This window comes from Silurus aristotelis (genome assembly GCF_946808225.1).
Source record: "Silurus aristotelis genome assembly, chromosome: 27".
In the NCBI taxonomy this organism is placed as follows: Eukaryota; Metazoa; Chordata; class Actinopteri; order Siluriformes; family Siluridae; genus Silurus; species Silurus aristotelis.
Window position 1 is genome coordinate 9,804,468 of NC_139600.1, and position 23,467 is coordinate 9,827,934.

The 23,467-nt window shown below is 39.1% G+C and overlaps 1 protein-coding gene across 12 annotated transcripts in view; it reads right to left on the reverse strand.

The window, feature by feature from the left end:
• The window catches only part of nrxn2b (neurexin 2b), a 664,725-nt gene that overhangs the window by 24,164 nt on the left and 617,094 nt on the right, over positions 1–23,467 (reverse strand). For 9 of the 12 annotated variants that reach the window (XM_083532477.1, XM_083532486.1, XM_083532483.1 and 6 more), the window contains 2 exons: positions 15,930–16,019; positions 3,607–3,929 (listed from right to left, as the gene is read on the reverse strand). In XM_083532477.1, the coding sequence (XP_083388603.1) occupies positions 3,607–3,929; positions 15,930–16,019 (413 nt within the window). The remainder of the gene's footprint in view (positions 1–3,606; positions 3,930–15,929; positions 16,020–23,467) is intronic. The other 3 variants (XM_083532478.1, XM_083532485.1, XM_083532487.1) reach the window with 1 other exon arrangement.

Here is a 23,467-nt window from a genome sequence, read left to right on the forward strand (position 1 = left end):
AGATAGATAGACAGTTGGATAGATAGATAGATAGATAGATAGATAGATAGATAGATAGATAGATAGATAGATAGATAGATAGATAGATAGATAGATAGATAGATAGATAGATAGATAGATAGATAGATAGATAGATCTGGGCTTTATGGATAAGTGGCTAAACAGAAGCAAACGGCCCAAGCAGGCTTCCATGAGGTTTGCACCGAGAAACGCCTTCTGTCCAGCTACTTTGCCATAAAGCACTTCTTTTACTAAGACCCTTCCCATCTGATTGCTCAGTTTCAGTGTGCCCCACACTGTATATTGCCAGGTTTAAGAATGAAGAAAAAGAGTTTGTGAGTAAGTGTGCAACTATATTAGTAAACATGTTTAAGCAGCATCACTGGAAACACATTTAGACATCATGATGCGTTTAGCTTGTTGTGAACTTTGCATTTTAAAGAGATTTGTGGGAGTCGTTAGATGATTCTCTGCGCATGCATGGTCATTTATGGGTGATTGGTTTTTCTCAACCTACGTTACATATGAGTAGGAAATTGTCTAAATCTAGCAGAAAATTTGAATTTAGTTTATCCCAATGCTTACACATAAATTCAGTAAAAAATTGGTAAATGGGCTCTACTAATAAACTTTTTTTATTAAAAGGTTTACTGTATATTACTGCTCCACTGTGTTTTTAAAAAATAATATATTTTTGCAACGGTTTCATCATACAGGAAAACACTATTCTGTTTGTCAGCATCGTCAGCGTAGCTTTGCTCACCGGTTCGGAGTCGGAGCGGAAAAACATCAAAGAGTACAATCGATGTTTTATTTAACCATCAAAGTGTTAGACATCAAGATCAAAGGCATGTGATGCCTCTCAATCTCTGCACTTTTATTCAGCCATAAAGACAGGTATGATTGAAGCTCTTCTTCTCTGTCTCACTCCGAGTCTGTCTGCCTCACTTAGGCAGCTGTTTGCTGTTTTCTTGTAGAAGCAGGAGAGGAACATCAGTTCATCTGATGTATTTATAGTTACAATGAAATCACCTCCTCCTGTGTTCCAACCTACTTAATCTAACACACTGCCAACGACAGGTATTGCTGAAAATAATAAATCAAAGCGCTTCGAGATTTAGGTGAATGTATACAGGAAAATGCATACATGCAGCTTTTGTGTTTTTAATAGAACCATGATTTAAAAAAAATCTTAATACAAACTTGTCACCACAAAATGAATACCACAAAATATACCTGGTAGTCGACGGGGAGTTTGCTATTGAAACGAATGCTATTTCTAATGGGGTTTATGCTGTTTCTCTAACTCAGCTCTAGTTCTCTTTGTCTATTGTTCATTATTTTAAAACTAAAATTGGAACATATCTGGTTTTTATCCACTCCTTCTGGTCGTAATAGATGAATCAGACATCTGTTTCAGAGCGAGATCGTTTCTTTCCCATATGTTGTGCCCAATTGGAATGACCCGCTTTGATAGCATTCCATTGGAAAAAAGTGTGGACACTTGATCGTCTGAATATTTAATTGCCAATAATGTTAAGGATGTTATCTGTCAGAAAAGCGACTGATGCTAAATACCGCCACTTTTCTTTTTCATACAGCTACATTACATCTTTGAAATCCCTTTATATATATATATATGGTTACATTACTATGAGTATTGATTAAAATATCATAAAATTGGTAATGAGTTACAGTAATGTACAAATCTAATAAATATACCGTGCCTGTCATCAATTTGGAAACAGTCTTCTATGGTTTTGGAGACACATGTTCCTTTTGTTTAAATGCAAACAACTAGGTTCAAAGCAAAAACACTGAACAATGAATGACTGGGTAAAAGTTCTGATTGGACAGTCCTAATTTAAATTTTTTTGGCTCTAATAGAAGAACTTATTTAAGTTTCACCCCCACAGTCAAACATGGAGGTGGAAGCTCAAGTTGTTTTGGTGCAGGGAAGGTTGGATATTTATTCTGAATGAAGGGAAAACTAAACCAACATGGCTACCATTCCATAATTTAACACCTTGCAGTACAATCTGGACTGCGACTAACTGCGACTTCCAACCTCACCATACAACCAAACAGTGACCCAAATCATATATCCAAAGCTCAGTCAGCTGAAGTGAGAAACCCAAACCTGCTCTAGCATGGCAATGCCCCTGTGCACAAAGCGAGCTTGTCTATCTAAACAATCCTTTTTCAAATAGTTGTGAACTGCCATTGAAGAATTTCACACCACCAGAATTGCAGGGTGAAATATGATTTAAAGCCATATTTCAATAAGAGTCATCTGTTAGATAATATTCCAAATCACTTATTCAGTTATTCTACCATGAGTAATTTGCCTAGTGTGTGTGATGACTTATCTTTTTTTGGCATATTGACATGCTGCAACTGTCATATCTTTAGGTATGACCTTCAACAATGTACTTGTTCACCATGTACTGATAAGCAAATGTTCTCATAGTCATCACGGAGGTCTCTAAATGCATTTTCTTTGTCATTAAACTTTGGATATCTTTCATACACGTTAGTGACTGATTGTCCTGGATCCGTTGGAAGTTGTCCTTCAAAAGAAGAAAATGAACTATAATGCAATATGATATATCGTTAATGCATAAAACTACTAATGATATAACAACATGTTACTATTGAGGAAAAAAATCAGCTTGTCAGCATGTTCTGAAGTGCTTTATTCCTTAGAAACAGTAATTCACAAGTTTTTAATAGATGATTTGTGGTACCTAATGTTGTAAATAAGCTTATTTGAGCTTGAATTATTTCTTTACTTAAAGAATAAACTTTGAATAAATACATTAGGCTAGATTAATCATTGTGTATTTGAATATTCAAACGACCATATTAACACAGCTGATTACCGCAGCTAATGAATGCTGGTTTTGTGCATACTTTATTTCATAATCAATAATCAGCTTATCATTATGCACCCTTACAAATAAATCCTTTTTTGCGTTTTGTATTCAGAAAGTCCCCTTCACAATGAGCGAGAAATAAATACTGACCTTTTTTGTTTTTTTTCTATGAGCATTGTTATGACTGCCAATGCATTCCCCTGCTCTAAATAATTGCATTGTATGGCATAAAACGATAATGATGAATTTAAAGGGATGGGCATGGTTACGTCTTTGTCCTTTTGAATGAACACTTGTGTGGCAGAGGCTAATGGCCACTTCACACTTGAGCGCTTTTTCTAATGCTTGTTTGGGATAATTAAGTTCCTTCCTGCCTTTATTCAATTTGGGCAAATGTTGCAGATTTTTGCTTTCGCACTGCCCCAGGCAAAGGCAGTAGAAGAGAGAAAAGGAATGAAAGGTACATTTCAAACGAACAACCGTAGATAAAGCGTAAATAATCGGTTAGATGGACATGTTTGCATTTGTTGGCGTATCTACACAATTTCTTACTCCTTATCTAACTCTTACCTTCTTTCTTCCCCTTCTAATAATAGCAACTATATACTTACCACAAGAAGTCTAGATTTTTTCCTACAGTAGTAATAATAATCATTTAAATCCAGAGAGGAGGAAAATTACCCCTTATTACATGGCGTGTAGTGCTGACCCTTTTTTTTTTAGACCTTACCTGTGTGACAGTGTCTCTCATGGTGGGTGAGCGCTGCTTGCGGGTAGTGGTGGTGGCCATGGTCGTAGTGGTCTCCATAATAGTGGTGGACATGTCTGCAAGTGGCGTGGTGGACGTGGTGTCTGTGGTGAGGACAGAGGGCACTTCGCCCACGAGACGCAGGTTGCCCTGCACTTGCACATTCGGGTCTCCCTCAGCCGCTAACTTTAGGACCTGCAAGCCGTTGTAGTACAGGCCTGAGATCTGACCCTGGAAGTTGCGGCCTTTTTCACCACCGCCGATTTTTATGGACGCCTGGCTGTTAAAGATTGTCAACTGCCGACCTGTTGGGACATCAAAAGAAAGATAGAGCAAGAAAAGAAGGAGAGGGGATGAGAGAAAATTGCAGGATAAGAGAGAGAGGTCAGAAAAAGAAGAAGAATTGAATGAAGAAGATAGTGAGGAGAAGTAAAAAAAGAGGAAATAGTGAGGACTGTGCTTTTACATTCCATACACACACACACACACACACACACACACACACACACACACACACACACACACACACACACACACAGCATGAAATAGGCTCGTACAACAAAATAGCTTCAAATCTCTCTGGATTGTCCTGTTAACACTTAAGAAGATTGGACATGGATGTAGCTAGGGGTAGCAGTTAGACACCACAACTACAAACTTACATCCTTTTAAGCCTCAGGTGTGTTAGCAAGGCAAGAGAGATTTGTTTTCCCTCCCTTGTCTCCTTTGCCGATGTCAGCGCTTTATTTCTGTCTTTTTCACTGCTGAAACTGTTAGACGGAGGGAGAGAATGACCTCTGATGAGGTGTCCCTATGGAGAGGGAGTGATTTACAAAATAGCAGGGGATGACGAAAGAAAGATTTTACTCTTAGTCAATGCAAATAAGCAAATACAGCAAGGAGCGACACACTACGTAATTTAATGTACATAGCATTTTAAAGACATTTCCGATATTTGAGTGTGCACAAATTATTCTACTTATATAATTATTCCTGTAGCCAATTTGCCTCATCCCTCAATAAAGCACCCAGTGCGTGTCCACAGTTTGATTTTAGAATGGGAAAATGCACCGGACGTCTATTCTTTGATTCAATTAATGCTGACTGGGCATATTATTGACTTAATAGTCTTGTTTGTGCAGATCACACTTCATTGATTTTAGTGTCCGTGTGCATTAGAGTGTGTGTGTGTGTGTGTGTGTGTGTGTGTGTGTGTGTGTGTGTGTGTGTGTGTGTGTGTGCGTAACACTACATTGACTTCACTGCTCTTGTGAGAGTGCGCATGTCTGAGTGACAGAATAAGCTAAACTATTCCATTAGGTTGACACTAGCATTAGTGGATCATTAACAGATCATCCCATCTGCTTGAACCCCGGGAGGGCTGCTGAAGAATTTAAGCTATAATGACATCTACACAGATGACTTATGGACCGAATCTTTCAATGAGTTAATTTCTCACTGGGGTAAGCAGTTCGGGAAAGTGATGCTTAAGGATCTTGATGAAGGAGCACTGATTTTGAAGAACTTAAAGTGTCATGGACAGCTGATATAGGCAAAGGAGCATAAGCAAACAACACATATGCACACACACCATTTGTCTCTCACATTTCTGGTCTCTCTGAACAATAAAAATATGCTTGCGTGGCTTTGTTCACAATTTTTCTCCCATGTCCCAGAAGGTGGATGGGTGACTCTAAATTGCACATAAGTGTGAAGGTGTGTAAGGTGCCTTTCAATGGATTGGCATCCCATCAAGGTTGTGTTCTTGCTTCTCAGGATCCAGTAAATGTCTGACTGGAATAAATCTGTTACTGAAAATAGATGAATATGAATGACCATGCTTTAGATCATGTTTCGAGCTTGGCTTGTAAATAAGAGATGAAGTTAAAGGGCAAATATATTCCAAATTCAAGACAGTTACCCAGACCTGAGTACATTTAAACAAATAACCTAAAGGACTCTGGTTTTGTCCCTGAGGAGGAAAAGTTCACAAGTTGAATCTCTTTAGACCTTGATTCCTATTAAATATCAGCTGCTTCCAACCAAATCACCCACAAAGGTCACTCTTAAGCATACTTCTATGCCCTTAATGGAATCTCACGAGGTGGTATCAAAAAGTTTTAAGACTAATGGTGCTAACTGGTGTTATTCTGACCATGTGTGTTGCCATGTCTGCGATTTCATCATGAACAGCAAGTTAAAAAAACAGCAAATGTGAAATTCTGCGTGAAACTGGGAAAATCTGCCAGAGAGACATTTTATCTGATCCTACAAGTTTACTGCGATGCTGAAATGAGTCAGTCGAAGTGTTTCGAGTGGCATGCATGCTTCAAGAGCAGAATAACATCACTGGAAAACAACATGAGATCTAAATGACCTTCGACAAGCTCAACTCCAGAAAATTCTGAAACCATTCAGCAACTTGTGCATGATGATTGTATGAGAACAATCCACCACATTGCTGCTATTGTCCGTGTGCCATACAGAACAGTCGAGGCGATCCTAATGTCATTTGAACAAGGATTCCATCAGCGTGCCATGGATGACCCGTCCTTCAGGTTGAGGATCATTACCTCCAACTTGTGGATGAATCTTGGGTGTACGACCCGAAGCAACAGTCTTCACACTCGAAGAGCCCATCATCAAAAAGGCGAGACTGGTCTGCAGCTTGACCAAGTGCATGATCATTGTTATTTTCAAATTTTGTGGCATTGTGCATTAAGAATTTGTCCCCAGTGGCTGGACCATAAACAGCGAATTTACTGACTAAAGCTTCTGAGGGAGGACATTCGGTAAAATTCAGTGAATTCCCCCTAATGGAATTTTAACCCAAGTTTGTGGGAAAACATCACATAGGACTGCCCACACATGGTGTAGGCAATGCTATATTGCCTTATACAAGAGTTTTGTGGCTGTGTGTGACAATTATATCAGGCAAACTGTCAACCAACTGAAATAAATTGCTTACAGCTGGTATCCACCACAGTCATGTTTGTGCTGTTTCCCAAGAAATTAAACCATATTTAGAACCTACACTTACATCTTATTTAGGTAGCTTCCTATATATTTGCATCAGTAAGCAGCTGTAGCTATTTTTAGAAGATAAGGATGAATCTGTCGTAGTACAATTTTTTAATAAAATGCTGCCAAAACCGTTAAACTATGCAGAGAGAGATTTTAAAAAGGTGATGGCACTGCACAAAATGGCACTGCACATCACTGTCGCTGATGATAAATTAGTGCCTTTCTTACCAAGAAACCAAAGGGACTAATGACTGTGGGGAAACATCAGCTAAGGTTAACTAGCTATAGCTTTATTCCTTGTTTTTTCTTTTAAGATAATGGTGTGGCAACAGGTTGGGGAGGAACAACGTACTATAAGCAGGTATCTATAAAAATTGTGTAATTCCTAGAAAGTAAGAATTCTACTTTTGAAATGTAGTATTTCCTTTGAAGTTATTGGACTTTGTTACATCCCACCTCTCTATTGGCCATTAACAGCTGCTTGTTTAATCCTTGCTGTTAAATGGTTTGTGTTGCCTAGTCAAATAAAAAGTGGCAGCTGGCTAGAGAGACAGTTAAGGGCAAGCAAATGTCATCTGTACAGACTTAGTTTCATGTAGAAGAATGAAGATGAGCAAAAGGGGTTTAAATGAAACTTTTGAAGATGGACAGAGTAATAAGGGAAGGGGGGGACAGTCATACAGACTGTCATGCTACAAGACGTAAGAAAATGAAACGTAGAGAGAAAAGTAAAATGGACTAAAAGAGGCTCAGGACTAATGTCTCCATTATAAGTTTGCAGCTTGATTGGTGGACAGGAAGGAATTGTGGGCAGGAAGAGGTGAGCTGGACAGTTCAGACAGAAAACCAATGAACGGTGCTTGAGTAAAGATACGGTATAGTATCTTAAAAGCTCTCTGAGGCCAGAGGACTTCAAAACCGCCAGAGGGAATCAGTGGAGCACAAGAATTAAGTGCAATGCTTCGTAAAGAATCCTGATCCAGAGGAGAAGGGATTGGCAGCTTTTCAATTCTTTAGTAAAGATAAGAAAAAGTATGGGATAGCAGTTTTACAAGGAGCATGATGTAGATTGGGGTCATCGGCTTATATCGTGTCAAAATTTTCCAACTACAGCATGTATATATATATATATATATATATATATATATATATATATATATATATATATATATATATATATATATATATATATATATATATATATGTGTGTATATACACACACACACACACACACAGTATATACATATATACATACATACATACATACACAAGGTAGTATCAAAAGGTTTTCAGACTTGCTCTGTTTACAAGAAGGTACTTTATTTATCTATGTTTACACACTATCACTTTTAAAATAGCCCCCTTGCACAGCAATACAGCGCTCCCAGGGTTACTGATACTTCTGGAAGGTGTCCTGGAAGTTTTCTTTTCAAAGCACCCTCTGCAATTCACGCCGAATCTCTGCAATGGTGTCAAAACAGTGACCTTTGAGCTTCATCTTCTGGATGAAGGTGAAGTTTGCAGGAGCCAAATCTGGCAAGTAGGGTGGCTGCGGAAGTGAGATCATGTGGATTGTTCTCTGACGATCGTCATTCACAAGTTGCCGAACAGTTTCGATATTTTCTGGGGTCATTAAATCTTCCTGATCTCTAGTCGTCTTTTAGTGATGTTCTTCCGCTCTTGAATTTGTTCTTGCTGTCCATGATAAAATGCAGACGTGGTAATGTATGTGGTTAGAATAGCACCATATAGTCTTGAAACATTTTGATACCACATTGTAATACTACTTGTGTATGTATATATATATATATATATAAATAATAAATATAAATTTACTTCCCATTCCAGTGATCTTATCATCAGGCATTCATTCATATGGTGCCTGTTGTAATTTCATTCATAACCTCAAAGCCATTTGGAGACACAGCATGTCTCCAGTTCCCAAATTCCAAGGACACTATTCTGCTTCCTGTAAATTAATTCGAAGTGAAATGCACATGTGTGTGAGTGTGTTTGTGTGTATTGTACAAGGGAACAATGTGTTCATGTCCTGACAGAGTGATGGATGAAAGAGGGCTGATCTTCTAACTGCGAGACATGTGTCTCTCTATACACATGCTGAGGGAATGAATTTGCTCGTTAAAGGTGAGGTTCTTCACCATGGGACATGAAGGTGAAGGAAGAAGAGCAGCAAAATAAGCTGGTTATTGTTCTTTAAACCAAAAGACCAGGTTAAGAACATGTAAGTTAAGCGGAATAGAAATGCCATGCTGTAGAATAAAGGGAGGACATGCCCAGTGCTGGAAATGATGATTGATAAGGTTAATGCTTACAAAATAACAAATGGTGGCTTTAAATTAAAAAAAGAGAGACACAATGGCATTTGCACCCATCCTCTAAGTTTTCTCAAGATATTTATCTTCATTTAATTTTCTTCCTCTTATAGTCTAAGAAAACAGAAACACAGAAACGTTCATAAACTCTTCTGTGGTACATGGCAGCACTCTAAAATCCTGCCTATAATTACACTGTGTGATATTGAAGTGTGTGTGTTTTTCACATATGCATGTGTGTGTGTGTGTGTGGGCAGAGCATTGGTATGCTTCAGTGACTAATGCACAGCTTGCCGGTCTGCCACCAGGACTAACGGGAATATGAGCTGCATGCACGTGTGCATTAGCCTGTTTGCATGAATTTCCTGAAATCCAGCAGAGTTAAGTAGGTATTAACCCAGACGACTGGGTACAAATGTGGCAAATTGAAGGTTCTCTGATGTTATCATTATACACCAGGTGTACCAGGTGAGTGGCCATTCGTGCCAATTTACCCAAACACAGAGAGTCCACTATTGGAAAGTGGTCCTCGTTTAAAGGTTCTCAGTCTCATGAAAGAGAATTAAAAAACTTGAATTGGTGGCTGGACTACTGGCAGTCTTAAGTGTTTCCTACTCCCTGCAATGATTCACTTTAGGGTGCCTCTCCACAGGAGATAGAAGTAGAAGCCATTTAGTTTCATAAGTTTAGTCTTCAAGGTCACTTTGTACGACCCTGAAGTGTTCTACTCACACACAAATGCTGACATGCTGACATTTGGTTCTACTGTAGTCATCCATAGTAAAAGGCCAGTCCCTAGTACGAGGTGGTATCTTTATTTACCTATGCTTGGGTTCCCTGGTGGTCTAGTGGTTAGGATGCGGCGCTCTTACCGCTGTGGGCTGAGTTCGATCCCCAGTCAGGGGATCCATTAGGGTTGCACAAACCTTAGTGCTGGTCCCAAGCCCGGATAAATGGGGAGGGTTGCATTAGGAAGGGCATCCAGCGTAAAAACATGTGCCAAATCAAACATGCGGACGGTCCGCTGTGGCGACCCCTAATGGGAGAGTTTTTTTACTTTATTTATCTATGCTTACACACAATTACCTTCAAAATAGTCCCCTTGCACAGCAATACAGTGCCCTAAGTGTTCCTGCCACTTCTGGAATATGAGCTGGAAGTCAAAATGGATCTTCATCTTCGGTAAGAGGGTGAGGTCCACAAGAGCCAAATCTAGAGAATAGGGTGGGTGGGTTAAAGGTCTTCCTGATCTCCTGATTGTCTTCCAGTGACATTCTCCAGCTCTTGAAGCTCACTTGACACTTGAAACACCTTGAACGACTCATTGCAGCATTGCAGTATGTCAAACGTATACCATATCAAACTACAGACAGATTTGCCCAGTTTCACTCAGAATTCCATGTTTGCTTCTTGTTCTAACTTGCTGTCCATGATAAAATTGCAGATGTGGTAATGCACGTGGTCAGAATAGCACCAGTCAGCACCATTAGTCTCAAAACTTTTTGATACCACCTTGTATATAGTATTAAGAAAATGATCAGCTAGGTGATGTATCTGTATTTCTCTGCTCGAGAGAAACATGGCAAATGTTTTCCTACCAGGGTCCTACTGTCATAAAAGGAAAAAGAGTGAAACAGAGTCCTTGATTCTTTAAGTATTCCTCATCTCCTGCTTTGACTGGGCGAGGCTGCCAGAGTTGATTATGGAAGTGGGTGGCAGTTATCTCCTCAGCACAAGGCATGTACTGGTAATTAAGTGCTGAACTTTCTTTTTTGCTGCTTTTCTAAAAGCCCAAGTAGGCGATTTTCCAGTGCGGTGAATCAGTAGTGTTTGAGAAAGAAAGGCATGAGGAAAATTGCTCGTGACAGGTGAACGTTAGGTTTGAAGGCGAGGAAAGAAAACTAGTAAGAAAATCAAGGACTGGCAAGGCTGGACTGTGGGAGCTCCTTTGCCATACGGGTTGATTCACAGAGACTCTTTCACCAAGATCACAGTCCTGTCCATACCGGGCAACAGTAGACAAGCAAATGACATCCTACGCCTCGTCAGCAGGGACAGAAATACAGCAGCATAATTGCATCAGATAAGGAAACTGCTGGACTCCAGAAAGAGAAACAAAGAAAGAGGGTAATGGTAAATGTTACAAGAAAGACAGAAAAGAAATAAAGCCATTAAAGATCAAGTAAAAAATGGTGAACGGGAGCTGTTATGTAGGCAGAATGGCATGTCCCTAGTTTAAGACAATATTTCATGACACCGAATTGAGTGGGAGGGTTTGCTCGTTAGCAATCAGCACGAATACAATCCAAATTAGCCTCATTCTTATAAAGGATTAGTCTGAAACAAACAACCTTCAATTTTGTTCTAATTCTCTCTGTTTAAGAAGAATATATGCACTGTCGTGATGAGCTTAAAAAAACAGGTAATGGAAAATGCAATCTGGTTGAGAAATAGTTATTTCAGGCTAAAACATGAATTTCAGATCTTTACACATGAACATAGATGGAATGTTATGGGCACCAACATCAGAGTTGCAGAGGGAGCTTTTAAAACAAGAGGAAATTAAATTAGGCAACCTTCATGATTTTGTGGATATTCGCCACAAAAGGTATAACCTTTTGTACACTTATCTGGGCATTAGCTTTAGAATCATGAAGGATCTTGCAATCTGCAAAACAATTGTTTTTTCTAATGGGAACAAAAGGAAAGATGCAATGAGCCTTGTAGAGTATAATCATTTAAAGCTAATATATTGTGAATACTGTGGACTAAATACTGCACCACCGAAATTCACAATATATTAATAAATAATTTATTATTAAAAGTTTGTACAGTGTATATGGCAAAAGTTATAGAAAAGTCTCTGTGATTGGTCACTTAGATCAGTGGTCCCCAATCCCCAGGCTCCGGACCGGCACCGGTTCGTGGGTCAATTGGTACCGGGCCGCACAGAAAGTATACATAACTTACATTATTTTTGTTTTATTTATTATCTGATTCCCACCGATGTTTTATTTTGGAAAATGACCGGATTTTCTCCGCCACATCTGTCTATGACTCACTCTTTATGCATGTTAAGATGCCTCGGTCACATGTCTTACGTCCATCCGCAACCTTCTTAAAGAGGCTGCTGCTCCGGCTGCTTACACATGATACATTACCGCTAAATTTAAACCCCCAAGCGAACAAAAAACACAGTGGATTCACGTTTATTATTATATTTAGAAAATACCAGTTTTTATGCCGGTCGTATAATTTTATTTTGTTGTATTTATCCGCCACACCTTAAAGCCGGTCCGTGAAAATATTGTCTGACATTAAAACGGTCCGTGGTATCAAAAAGGTTGGGGACCACTGACTTAGAGGGTCCCTTTCTGTTAAATTGGGAAATATTGGGCTTTAATAAAAAAAAAAAAAACTTAAAATTGTCTGGTTGTCTATCCTTAGACAAGGATGAGAGACATTTATGTTTCATGTTATCCACATTATTGCTCCATTAGACTAATAAAGAAGCAAAAGCTTATTTATTAGAAGTAACCATACTACAGTGGCTCATAATCCTATGGTGTAGATGAATCATGCTCATCAAAATGCGTATAAAGTGCCAAACTTATGAAACAACGGTATAAGCCTTAGAGATGATGGGGGCTCGGGCTGAATCATATCATCATCAGATCTAATTTAACAGTTAGCATAACATGTTTGGTTCTATTTATAGAATTTATGTATTATTTTATTACTAAATTAGGGATAGAGAATATTTATATAGCTTGATGTTTCTCAATAGCTTTCAATGATATTACATGCATAAGGCTGTATTGCTTAAAGCCTGAATAGTTTTATTAGGCATTGGATTTTATTGTACTATAAATAAGATTGTTTATGCTTTCACTGTACTATGAGTGTAATTGACTTAAAAATTTTAAATTAAACTACATTAGTTGAGCCAATTACAGGATCTTTTTTTAAATTATTTGTTTCTATTTATGAAGAACTCATAAGGTGAACCATGACAAATTTTACTGTAATATAATAGAGTTAGTAGAATGCAACATAAACCTATAGTATAAATTACGTGGAGCTCTGATTATGCATGGCTGCTACAAGGCATTTACAGTAGGCGTAGTGAAAAGTTAGGACCGTAGGAGACAAATGGGAGAGGATTAGAGATAAGGAGTAAGTTTAAAAAAGAGGCAGCAAGAACACGGAAGGCAGCAGGGATCAAAAAAGGAAATGTAATGAGATATGGAGTGATGGGAGGATGCTAGGGATGAGGGAACAGAGGAGCGCGGCTTCAGAAAACGAGATGACACGACCGAGTGGCTTTCAGTGGAATCGAGTCGTTGCAAAGTTTAGTGACTTCTTTTTCCCCTCCATCGAGCTGCTATAACTGCTGCCGCTTCGGATTTATAACTCCCTCACTGTAACATGTCCTACACGTGCTCGCTCTCATCGACCTCAATGTCGGGAGGAATACTGGCGATCCGGAACATGAGGAAAAATCTGAGCCACAGCAAAAACGAGAACGAATGCAGCTCTTGGGGAGAAAAAAATAAATGTTTTTGATGAGAAGAAAACATTTCACTTTTAGTAGCATAATGACTTCTTTTTGTACTTTTTTTTAAAGAAAAAGCCAAATGCCACCAAATTCCTGTTGATAACCGAGATAGGAGATTAGATTACTGTCATTTCAGAGAGACCATGCAGTGTGAGAGACCCAACAGCTAAAAAATGTGATATTCCCTTTAAACCAATACACAGTGGGCAGATTCATACATGCACAATTACAGACAATACAATATTAAGTTGTAAAAATGTGCCACATTTGACATAAAAATCGGCCAATTTTCAATCAGTCAAATAAGATTCATGAATCTCATCATAGTACATCACAAACATCAATATGGTTACATTACAATAAATGTTAAAGGGACCTTATTTCGTTTCACAAAAATCTCTTGAAACCTTTAGTCATCCAATGGTCAGGCATTGGATTATTACAATGTGTAGCTTTTCCACAAACCATGTCAAGGTTTTAACCCTCTGAGTTTGCAGTCTGTTAGGGAAGTAAGGCTGGCGGTGACATGTACACGATAATACACGACTAGTTAATTTTGGTTTAAAATAATTTAAATCTGGTTAGTGGTGTGTTTAGGTATGTCTTGGATACAGTTATGATTATATTTATCCAAATATTTTCAAAGGTTATGTGCATTTAGAAATAGGTTTATGACTGAGAGCTTGCCTGTTAGCTAAAATCCTCAAAAAAAAAAAAAAATCGGATTGGTGTTGACGATTGGAGGCCTGGCAGCTCTCAGAGTTTAGACCGAGGTTGGATTTGATTTGCTGTTAGGTGGTTAAATTCTACTCGTCCTTGGGAATCTGTCTTTCTCCATCTGGATATCTTTCTGGTTTTCACTATGGCTTATGGCTTTAACCCTTTGAGTTGAAAGAAACACATTAACAGCCCCCCTTTCTGACTCTCCCTCATTTATTCCCTTCTCTTCATTTACTTCTCTTCATGTTGAACTAATATTATGTCCTACACTAATTGACCTATTAATGAACACATTCATTTGCCTGGTGAAGATTATGCCTACTGTAGGAGAAGATAAATCTCCAAATCTCCAGCGTGTCTACAAAAACAAATCTTTCTTGTTAATGATTTCTAAGCAATATGTGTGGTTCACTGCCTGGGCATATTTCATCTGAAGGAGTAATTATAGAGGAGTTTAAAAGATGTTACAGCTCAGATAATATCATTTAGATATCTTTCAAATGTAATGCTTGGCTAGAACTATATATATATATACAATCAGAAAATTCCCAATAGGATGTGTCAGTGCAGAAATCTCTACTTCAGCATTTCAAACTAATTAATATGGTTTAGAATTTCATGCCTGGACTGGTTTTTAATATTTAATAGCCTCGTGCAGATTGCTTAGAGCTTTACAATTGGCTCAAAATGTAGACTTCAAATGTTTTATGAAGTAAAAAAAATGACAAACCTAACGCTCGTGCGTTTTATATACCTAGTGATGTGATTAGTGTCGCTAGCCTAATGCGTATACTGCTTTCCTTTTGAAGAGAAAGGGAAGGTATAAGGAGCAAAAAGATGAAAGGAATTAAAATGCTCACACTGCTTTAGAAATTAACCACCTACGGCATCACCAACAATAGCGCACACGCAGGGTGGGGTGTCTGGCACTCAAAGGGTTAAAGTTGAGTCAATTTGAGATCGTTCAGTCCCTTTAACTTTTAAAGATGCCCATAATTATGAGCATAAACGTTTAATTGCCCAAACTGGGATCAAGGTCATAATTGGCTTAATGCTTCCATGATTAACATGATTTCCATCAATTCACAACAGCCATGTACACTGGGATGTTGATTAAGAGTAATAACCAGTTTGTATGGGGTTGTATGCTGGCTGTTGCTTTGGCGGTTAGGGGGATGTTATGTGCTTGTTATTGGTAGGGTTAATACTCTGAAGAGGTGCAGTCCCATATCAAGAAATACAAAAGACATCTTTGAACATTTTTTTTGGACATATTGTATAGTCCAGTGTCAAAGAATTACAAATAGTTACTTTTTTTTAATGTAAATAGGTTTAAAATCTATTTATAAGATATACAAATTTTTTTTCTACAGAATATATCTACACAATTTCACAGAAATAGATATCATAATACTCATGATACTGAATACAATAACAATTTATCCATGTAGCACTTGTTTAAAAGAGGCTGATTCATGACAATTAGGATCAGTACACAATAACACACTGGATAGTTCATTAATTTTCTCATTTTGGCCCTTCTGCTGTCTGTTTTGTCACCAAATGCTGGGGAATTACAACAAGCACTGATGGGTCTGCCCCTCTTTCAGAGATGTGGTTAAATCAATTAGACGATTAGCTCATTAAGTGGGATTAATGGAGTTTATTACCTTTGTCGAGTAGCCACTCGTCTACTACCCGACCAAGTCTGTATGGGATTCTTTGTCTGGCAATAGCCAGGCGCTCATTATCAAAGCTCCCTTTAGAGAATTTGGAGAAAGCAAAACAAAACAAACAAAAAACAAATTCAACATCTTACAGTCTCAATGTCCATAGGTCAGAAGATTAGACGTCAAAGGTTAGAAATAAGCAGGAGTTTAGCAGGTTATTATCTTTAAAATCAGCTTTAGTGTTTGCGAAAAAATGCTGTTATGCTTTCTTCGGTTAAATGATTTTTTTTTTTTTTTTTTTTTTTGGTTAGGAAGTTAACAAAGCTTTAGTTACCATGTGTATTTAAAATTGTAGTTTAGTTAGGAAATGAGTTAAACATATTTATGAAGAATTTAGAAGACCAGTGTTTTCCTGCTCCGTCGTTACAGACAACGTATAGGATTTTATAAACACATTCAAAATAGTCACTCGAAAAAATCAGATTAAACAACATACAATGCAGTGGATATAACTGTATAATGCTGAAATTTTTTTTCATAATGTTAACCAAAAAGGAAGATATTTTCTGTGTGAAAATAAAAAAAGACATGAGTCAAAACCACAATTTCAACAAGCTTTGATCATTTAACCCAAAAGGAATAGAATATTTCTTGCTGCTGTGAAGCTCATCAAACAAATATTTGATTTTAAATATTGATTTAGCTTTGCCACACCAAAACTGTTTAAATAAGGGGTATAGCTGTCAAGAAAAAAAACAAAAAAAACTTTAATACATGATAACATAGCCCTCTCTCTCTCTCTCTCTCTCTTACACACACACACACACACACACACACACACACACACACACACACACACACACACACACACACACACACACACACACACACACACACACACACACACACACAAACAGCTCATACTATCCCTTATTCTATGCAAATCCTGCACCACAAGGACCCTAAACATGGCATTTGCAATGATAAGCAGTTCATTGTATCACTATCACCTCGAATTTGAACAAAGTTGCCAACTTAAGTGCAAACATTGCATCAATAATTATAGAGTAAAAGTTATACTCAGAGTTGGGTAATGCACAATATTAATAGAAATTTCATCCAGGTCATGAAATCGAAACAAGCATGAACAATATTAACACACTTTCCATTTGCTATTTTAAGGTGGCAAATGATTGAAATAACATCATCAGGTTTTTGGTATGTTGTTATTTATGCATTCATAGAAAATATATGCCAGTGATTAAAAAGATAAGCTAATAGAGTTGATCATTTATCTACTACACTTACATCATACTTCCTGTGTAGCTTCTGCATACTGATATGCTTAGATGTGGTATTAAATCCTCACTACCCACCATCTAAATCCATATTAAATACTGCCCTGATTTAAAAAAAATTGCCATGGTTGAATAATATGTTTTATTTTGGTGAAGTAACGACAGAGGTGCACACAGCTGAGAGCCAAAATGTTATCTAAAGGCTTTACACCACTGAGAGACAAACACAATCAAGTCCAAACATGGAAAGATATTAGAAATTTGAGATGTGCTGCAAAAATGAACAAAATAATAGGCAGAAATTAAGTTAAATTCTATACATTTTCAGAATTCCTATAAAGACTATATATCTAATGACCCATTTATATACCAAATGTAAACCATATGCTGTATTACACATTGTTCATTTACTCACTGACTATACAATCAGAATAACAAAACAATAGCTATTTATATATACTGCATATAAAGGTTTGTGGACACATGACCATAAAATACATATGAGCTTTTCCAACATTGCATTCCACATTTAGTCCCAATTTGCTGTTATAATATCCTTCACTCTTATGAGAAGATGTTCCACTAGAGTTTGCTTGTGAAGATTTGTGCTCATTCAGCCACAAGAGCTTTAAAAAAAACAGGTACTGATGTAGGTAAGGTGAGGAGGCCTGGGGTGAAGTCAGTATTCCAATTTATCCCAAAGGTGTTCTATGGGGTAGAGGTCAGAGCTTTTCATGGAGCTGGCTTTGAGCACAGGGGTATTGCCTTGCTGCAATAGGTTTGGGTCTCAAGTGAAAGGGAAAATGTTATGCTGCTATGTCCAACACTTTTGTCCATATAATGTAATTTATATAATACATAAATATGAAAGTGTGCATAATGGTTTATGAATGTATTCGTGGCAGCAGTTTGTGAGTGGAGGACGAAGCTGGATGGAACGAGTGGTAAGACTACACCTGCAGCTGATGAGACTAATCAGTGCGCTCTGTTCCAGTCTGGCTCCGCCCTCCACTCATGAACCTCTGCCAGGGTATTATAACGTGATTACATGGAATGTGTCTTTAGTTTATTATAGATATAGTCTTCACAGGAAGTTCTTCTTAGATTACTCGTAAAACTGTAGCAAAATAAACTTATCAATAATGAAGGAATTTTTGTGAAAACTAAATATAAATTCTACTCTTTCTTTATTTTGGCCCAAGGGTGTGCTAACTTTTGCATGTAAATGTATACATAGCCTTTGCCAAATATATTATTCTCCAGAAACTTGAGTAGTCTTGCTGTATAGAACCAACCAGTTTAAAACACAGCAATTACATTTGCACACAGTTTGATTTGCTTTTCCCTTTTATTTTTTCGGTCAAAATTCAGACACGTCAAACATTTAATGATCTGTGTCTATATAGACAGAGAATTATTTCATTATTTCCTATAATGACTTCAGTGTTGACTGTCCTTTAACCTCTATTATACTCTATCCGTCTCTCTCTTTCTTTTTCACTCTCGCCAGCAGTAGGAGCGGGAGATGTTGGAGAAATCAAAGTTGTCAGTTCTTTAATTAGTGGAAGCAATCTTTTTTTCTGTCTCCCTTTCTCCCTTCCTCTCTCTCTCTCTCTCTCTCTCTCTCTCTCTCTCTCTCTCTCTCTCTCTCTCTCTCACACTTTCACTCTAATAAAGTTGCTCAATCCATTGCCACCGACTCCTTAACTGGTAGTGCAACTTGACTGCAAACGAACTAATCAAAATTCCTCCAAGGGACTACCCAGAGTCCCTGGCTGACTTCCAGGAATGGCAGCCACATGTGTCAGCGCTGCATCATCTGTATCATCCCGGGTAAGCGTACTTCATTAGTGTGTAATTACAACCTTGTGAAAACAGTTGGAATGCCTTCATGCAGGCTGCATTCAGGATCTATCACTGGCCAGCTGTTCTGTTCAGGTTTGGTTATGAAGTATGCTTTATGTAACATACATTTACATAAATTCAAGTCTCAGAATTCACAAACGGTGAACTGACTGAGGAAAGCTTTCCATATCTAGTTGAAAGCCTTCACAGATAAGTGGAAAATATATAGCAGTATTGGTAACCATACCATCATGCACCTACACTGGTGTCTAATTAAAATTCCATATTTGGTATGTTCGCATTTAAACCTGGAATAGATGTTGCTTTAATAGTAAGGCCTAAAAATCTACATGGACTAAATTTCGAGTTTAGGATATATTTTGGTCATGGTCATGACACTTCAGTGGAAAGTACACGGGTATGGTGCGATTCTGTGGGTTGAAGAAACGTTTGCGAGCTATCTTTCTCCCGGGATCGGGAGGCAGGTCAAGCCGCTGCATCCCTGCACACCATGGCGGTCCTGTAAGGCGTATCAGGCTGAACTGCTGTATTAACTGAATGTGGGAGGTGCCCGGGCGGCAGAAATGGAGCGTCGCGTCTCCTACTCCCACTGTCAGGGATCTGCGCCAAACCCCCGAGTGTAGCGTCTGCCACAGATCATTTAGATTTCATGTCCCAGGCATTCCTTTTAACCTATGACATCTTCACCTCAATCAAAAGTTGAAACTTTTATTGGGGGTGGTATATCCATAAAGTGTCACACTCCCCCTTCCAAAGACACGAAACAGGACCAAACCCTGAACTCTTTTTGAGTTCACAAAGACCCTCTAATCCTAAAACACACACCCACACACAACTTGCTCCAGAAGGTCTGGATCCTACCACAAGACGAGATAACCCCATGCAGGTTCTCTGTTTAACCTCATAGAGACCCTCGACCATAAACCACCCACACATACACACGCACACACACACACACACACACACACACACACACACACACACACACACACACACACACACACACACACACACACACACACACACACACACACACACACACACACAGTTTTAATGTAACTCTATTAATGTGTCTCTTCTATTAAGGCTTAATTGACTTAGAATTATCTGTTCTTTACTTTCCTGACAAGGGTGCATTTCATTTGATCAGAATACGAAATTGTACTAACATCCGTTATACGTTAATTACTGGTCCCAGCACGTTAATGTATACCTGTTCTAATGCTGTATGTCCTTTTAAGGCCTGATGTCAGAATTTATACAAAATTATCTGCTCTTCACTTTCCTAATGAAAGTGCATTTTGTTTTGTGTTTTCATTTGTTCTATCAGAACATAATGTCGTAGTAACATTAGTTACACTTTGACTACTGATCTATGTATGTAATGCACCGCTGCCATTATGCCGTCATTCCTCTCGTGTTTAGTATCCAAATGACCCCAAAATTATCTGTAACTTATTTTTCAAACAATGGTACATTTTATTTGATCACGAAAGTCACCATACCGTCTTAATACACTTCAGATAAAACTTTAAAGTTTTATAGTCCAAACCACGCCCGCAGACACATGAAACAAAAGGATGTTTTTTCCCTCCAAAACCTCAACCCTTAGTATTGGCCATTCCCCCAAAGATGGGTGGAGTTCGAGACCTTTAAAATGTCACAAACACCACCAATCGTTGGTCAGACGTACGAAACAGCTTGGAAACGACTCCCTCTTCCTTCAAGATCTTCCGGCAAGCTTCACTTCCAAGAACAACCACTGCTCTGATCTTCAGGAGAACCTGGAAGAACATCTGACCCCACCCTAACTGGCTCTTCAAAGATTTCTTTGTCGCATCCGGACTCTTGTGCAACAAGCCAATGCAAGTAACCGTTTCCTTTACCAACGAATTTAGATTCGTATTTTAAGTCTTATTGAATCTTAAGGTGAATTTAAATGCCTGTGACGATTTCCCAGTTAGGGTGTGCCTAATTTTGAAGCTTAAGCATTTCCATCCCTCCTCTTTCCTTTCTCTCTTTCTTCTTTTTCCTTTCTCTTCCTCCTTTCCTAGTTTTAACTTTTGTTTATTTTATTTTTATTTATTTTTATATTTCATTAGTTTATGTGTGTTTGTCTCATTTATTAAACACCATATTTTTCACAAGTGATTGTCTCTGAGTACGTTTCATAAATGCAAAGTTCCTGCAACATCCGGTCTGAACTACATGCTCTATTTAATTTAATTTAATTTACGGTATAAAGTAAAAGGGGGTTAAATTTTTCTTGGCCAGGGAGATACCTCTTTTATAGAATTAATATAAAATTATACTGTCTGTTTGCCGGACGAACAGACAAATAAGTGTAATGTTAATTCCATTACCGTCAATTCAACTTAACTTAAATATTCATAATTATTTACCTTTCTTTGCGAGCTAAATTCGCTACACGAGAAATGACAGATCTGAGGACATCTTAAACAAGAGGGCTACGGCGAAAAAGGCCTGACATAGAGCGCTCTGGGGATCCGGCCTTAAAGGGGCTCTTGCCGTGAAGCTTTTCCAGATGTGTCTCAGTGGGTCCTGCACACTGTAGAGAGAGGCTACTCGATTCAGTTCGGGTCTCCTTCCGTCTTCATAGTTCCCAAAAAGGACGGAGGGTTCTGTCCTTTCTTAGTTCTACATCAGCTAACCCGCTCCCTCATGAAACTCAAGACTTCAAGATGCTGCCCCTCAAACAGGTCGTGCTTCAAATCAGATTCGAGGACTGGTTTGTCACGGTAGATCTAAAGAATGCGTACTTTCATGTGTCCATCCTACCTTCTCACAGAGGTTCACTTTCGGGGCTGAAGCTTACCAATACCGGGTTCTTGCCCTTTCACCCCGTACCTTTACAAAATGCTGTGGAGGTCTCAGGGCATCCGCATCCTCAACTACATCAACAATTGGTCGATCCTAGCTCAATCAGAGCAGTTGGTGGTCCGGCATCGAGATGTCGTTCTCGCCCACATGAAGGCGTTGGGGTTTTGTCTGAACGACGGAAAGAGTGTGCTTTCTCCATTACAGAGAAACACCTATTTTGGTGTCATATGGGATTTGACTACTTCATGTGCGCAGCTTTCTCCTGGCCGCATTGTGGCCATCCTTAGGGCCGTCAGGAAGGTCAGAGAATGGCAGCCTTTAACTGTCACCGGTCTGCATTCGCGCCCTCTGTGCAGGCTGGCTCACCAGATCCTCCTTTGAGCCCAGGGGAAACTCCTCTCTTTGAGAGCAGTCTACATCTTGGGCCGGCTGAATGAGGCAGTAGACACCCTCTCGAGGCAGGGGATGAGACCCGGGGAATGGCGGCTTCACCCTGATGTGGTGGAGCAGGTTTGGAAGAAATTCGGAAGAGCCCAGATGGATCTGTTTGCGTCTCCAGAGATGTTGCACTGTCCCCGTTGGTTCTCTCTTACTCATCCAGACACCATGGCTTACTCCTCCAGTTGCCATGGCTGGAGCCTGCACAGGGGGACGCCATGGCTCAGGCGTGGCCAAGGCTGCATCTGTACACTGAAGGAGTAAGTGAGAACCAGAGGGAACAGTGCGAAGCTGATTCAGCTGCTTGTCTGCTACAGTTCTCCCAAGAAAGGGCCTCCCTGCTAATAAGCAGACTCTGAGCAGGTTTATTGTTGATGCCATCACATCATCTTATGAGTCCTTTAGTCTCCCTGCTCCCTTCAGGGTCAGAGCTCACTCCAAACGGAGTGTGGCTGCCTTAAAATCTTGGTCCTCTGGAGTTCCCCTTCAAGACATATATAATGATGCAGGTCCTATAACCTAGACCCCAGTGCCACTCCTGGCCCCTCAGTGCTCCTCTAGCTGTGTTTGACAGACACACACTAGGCAGGGACTGGTCAGTCTGGTGTGATTGGACAATGTTCTCAAAGCATTTTGAAGCAGCTTGAGTTCCTGAAAGGGAACTTCTAATTCCCTGAGGGAACGGGACGCTGCGTCTCTATGCCACACCTTCCGGTGTCCTTGCAGCGCTTCCTTCTTCCTTACTGAAGCTGATGCTGCCTCTCTATGTATGCGTTTTGTACTCCTGGTCGTGATGTCACACCGCCGGTGACAGCCAGCGTCCAATTTTTGCCTGATTATACACATTATTTAAGAGCGTGAACACTCGGGCATGTTCCCAAAACGTTTCAACACAGCGTCTACTTCCCTCAGGGAACTAGGGTTACATACGTGACCTAATATCTAATATCTAATATCAAAGACGTTCTTTGTAATTATCTAATACATTATAAACACAAATTCTGCATCTGTGTACTCTGTTGAGTAGCTGTCCATGGTTCTGAACATACAGCACTTATTGAAAAAAAAAGCTGCACAGGACTGCTATGGATACGG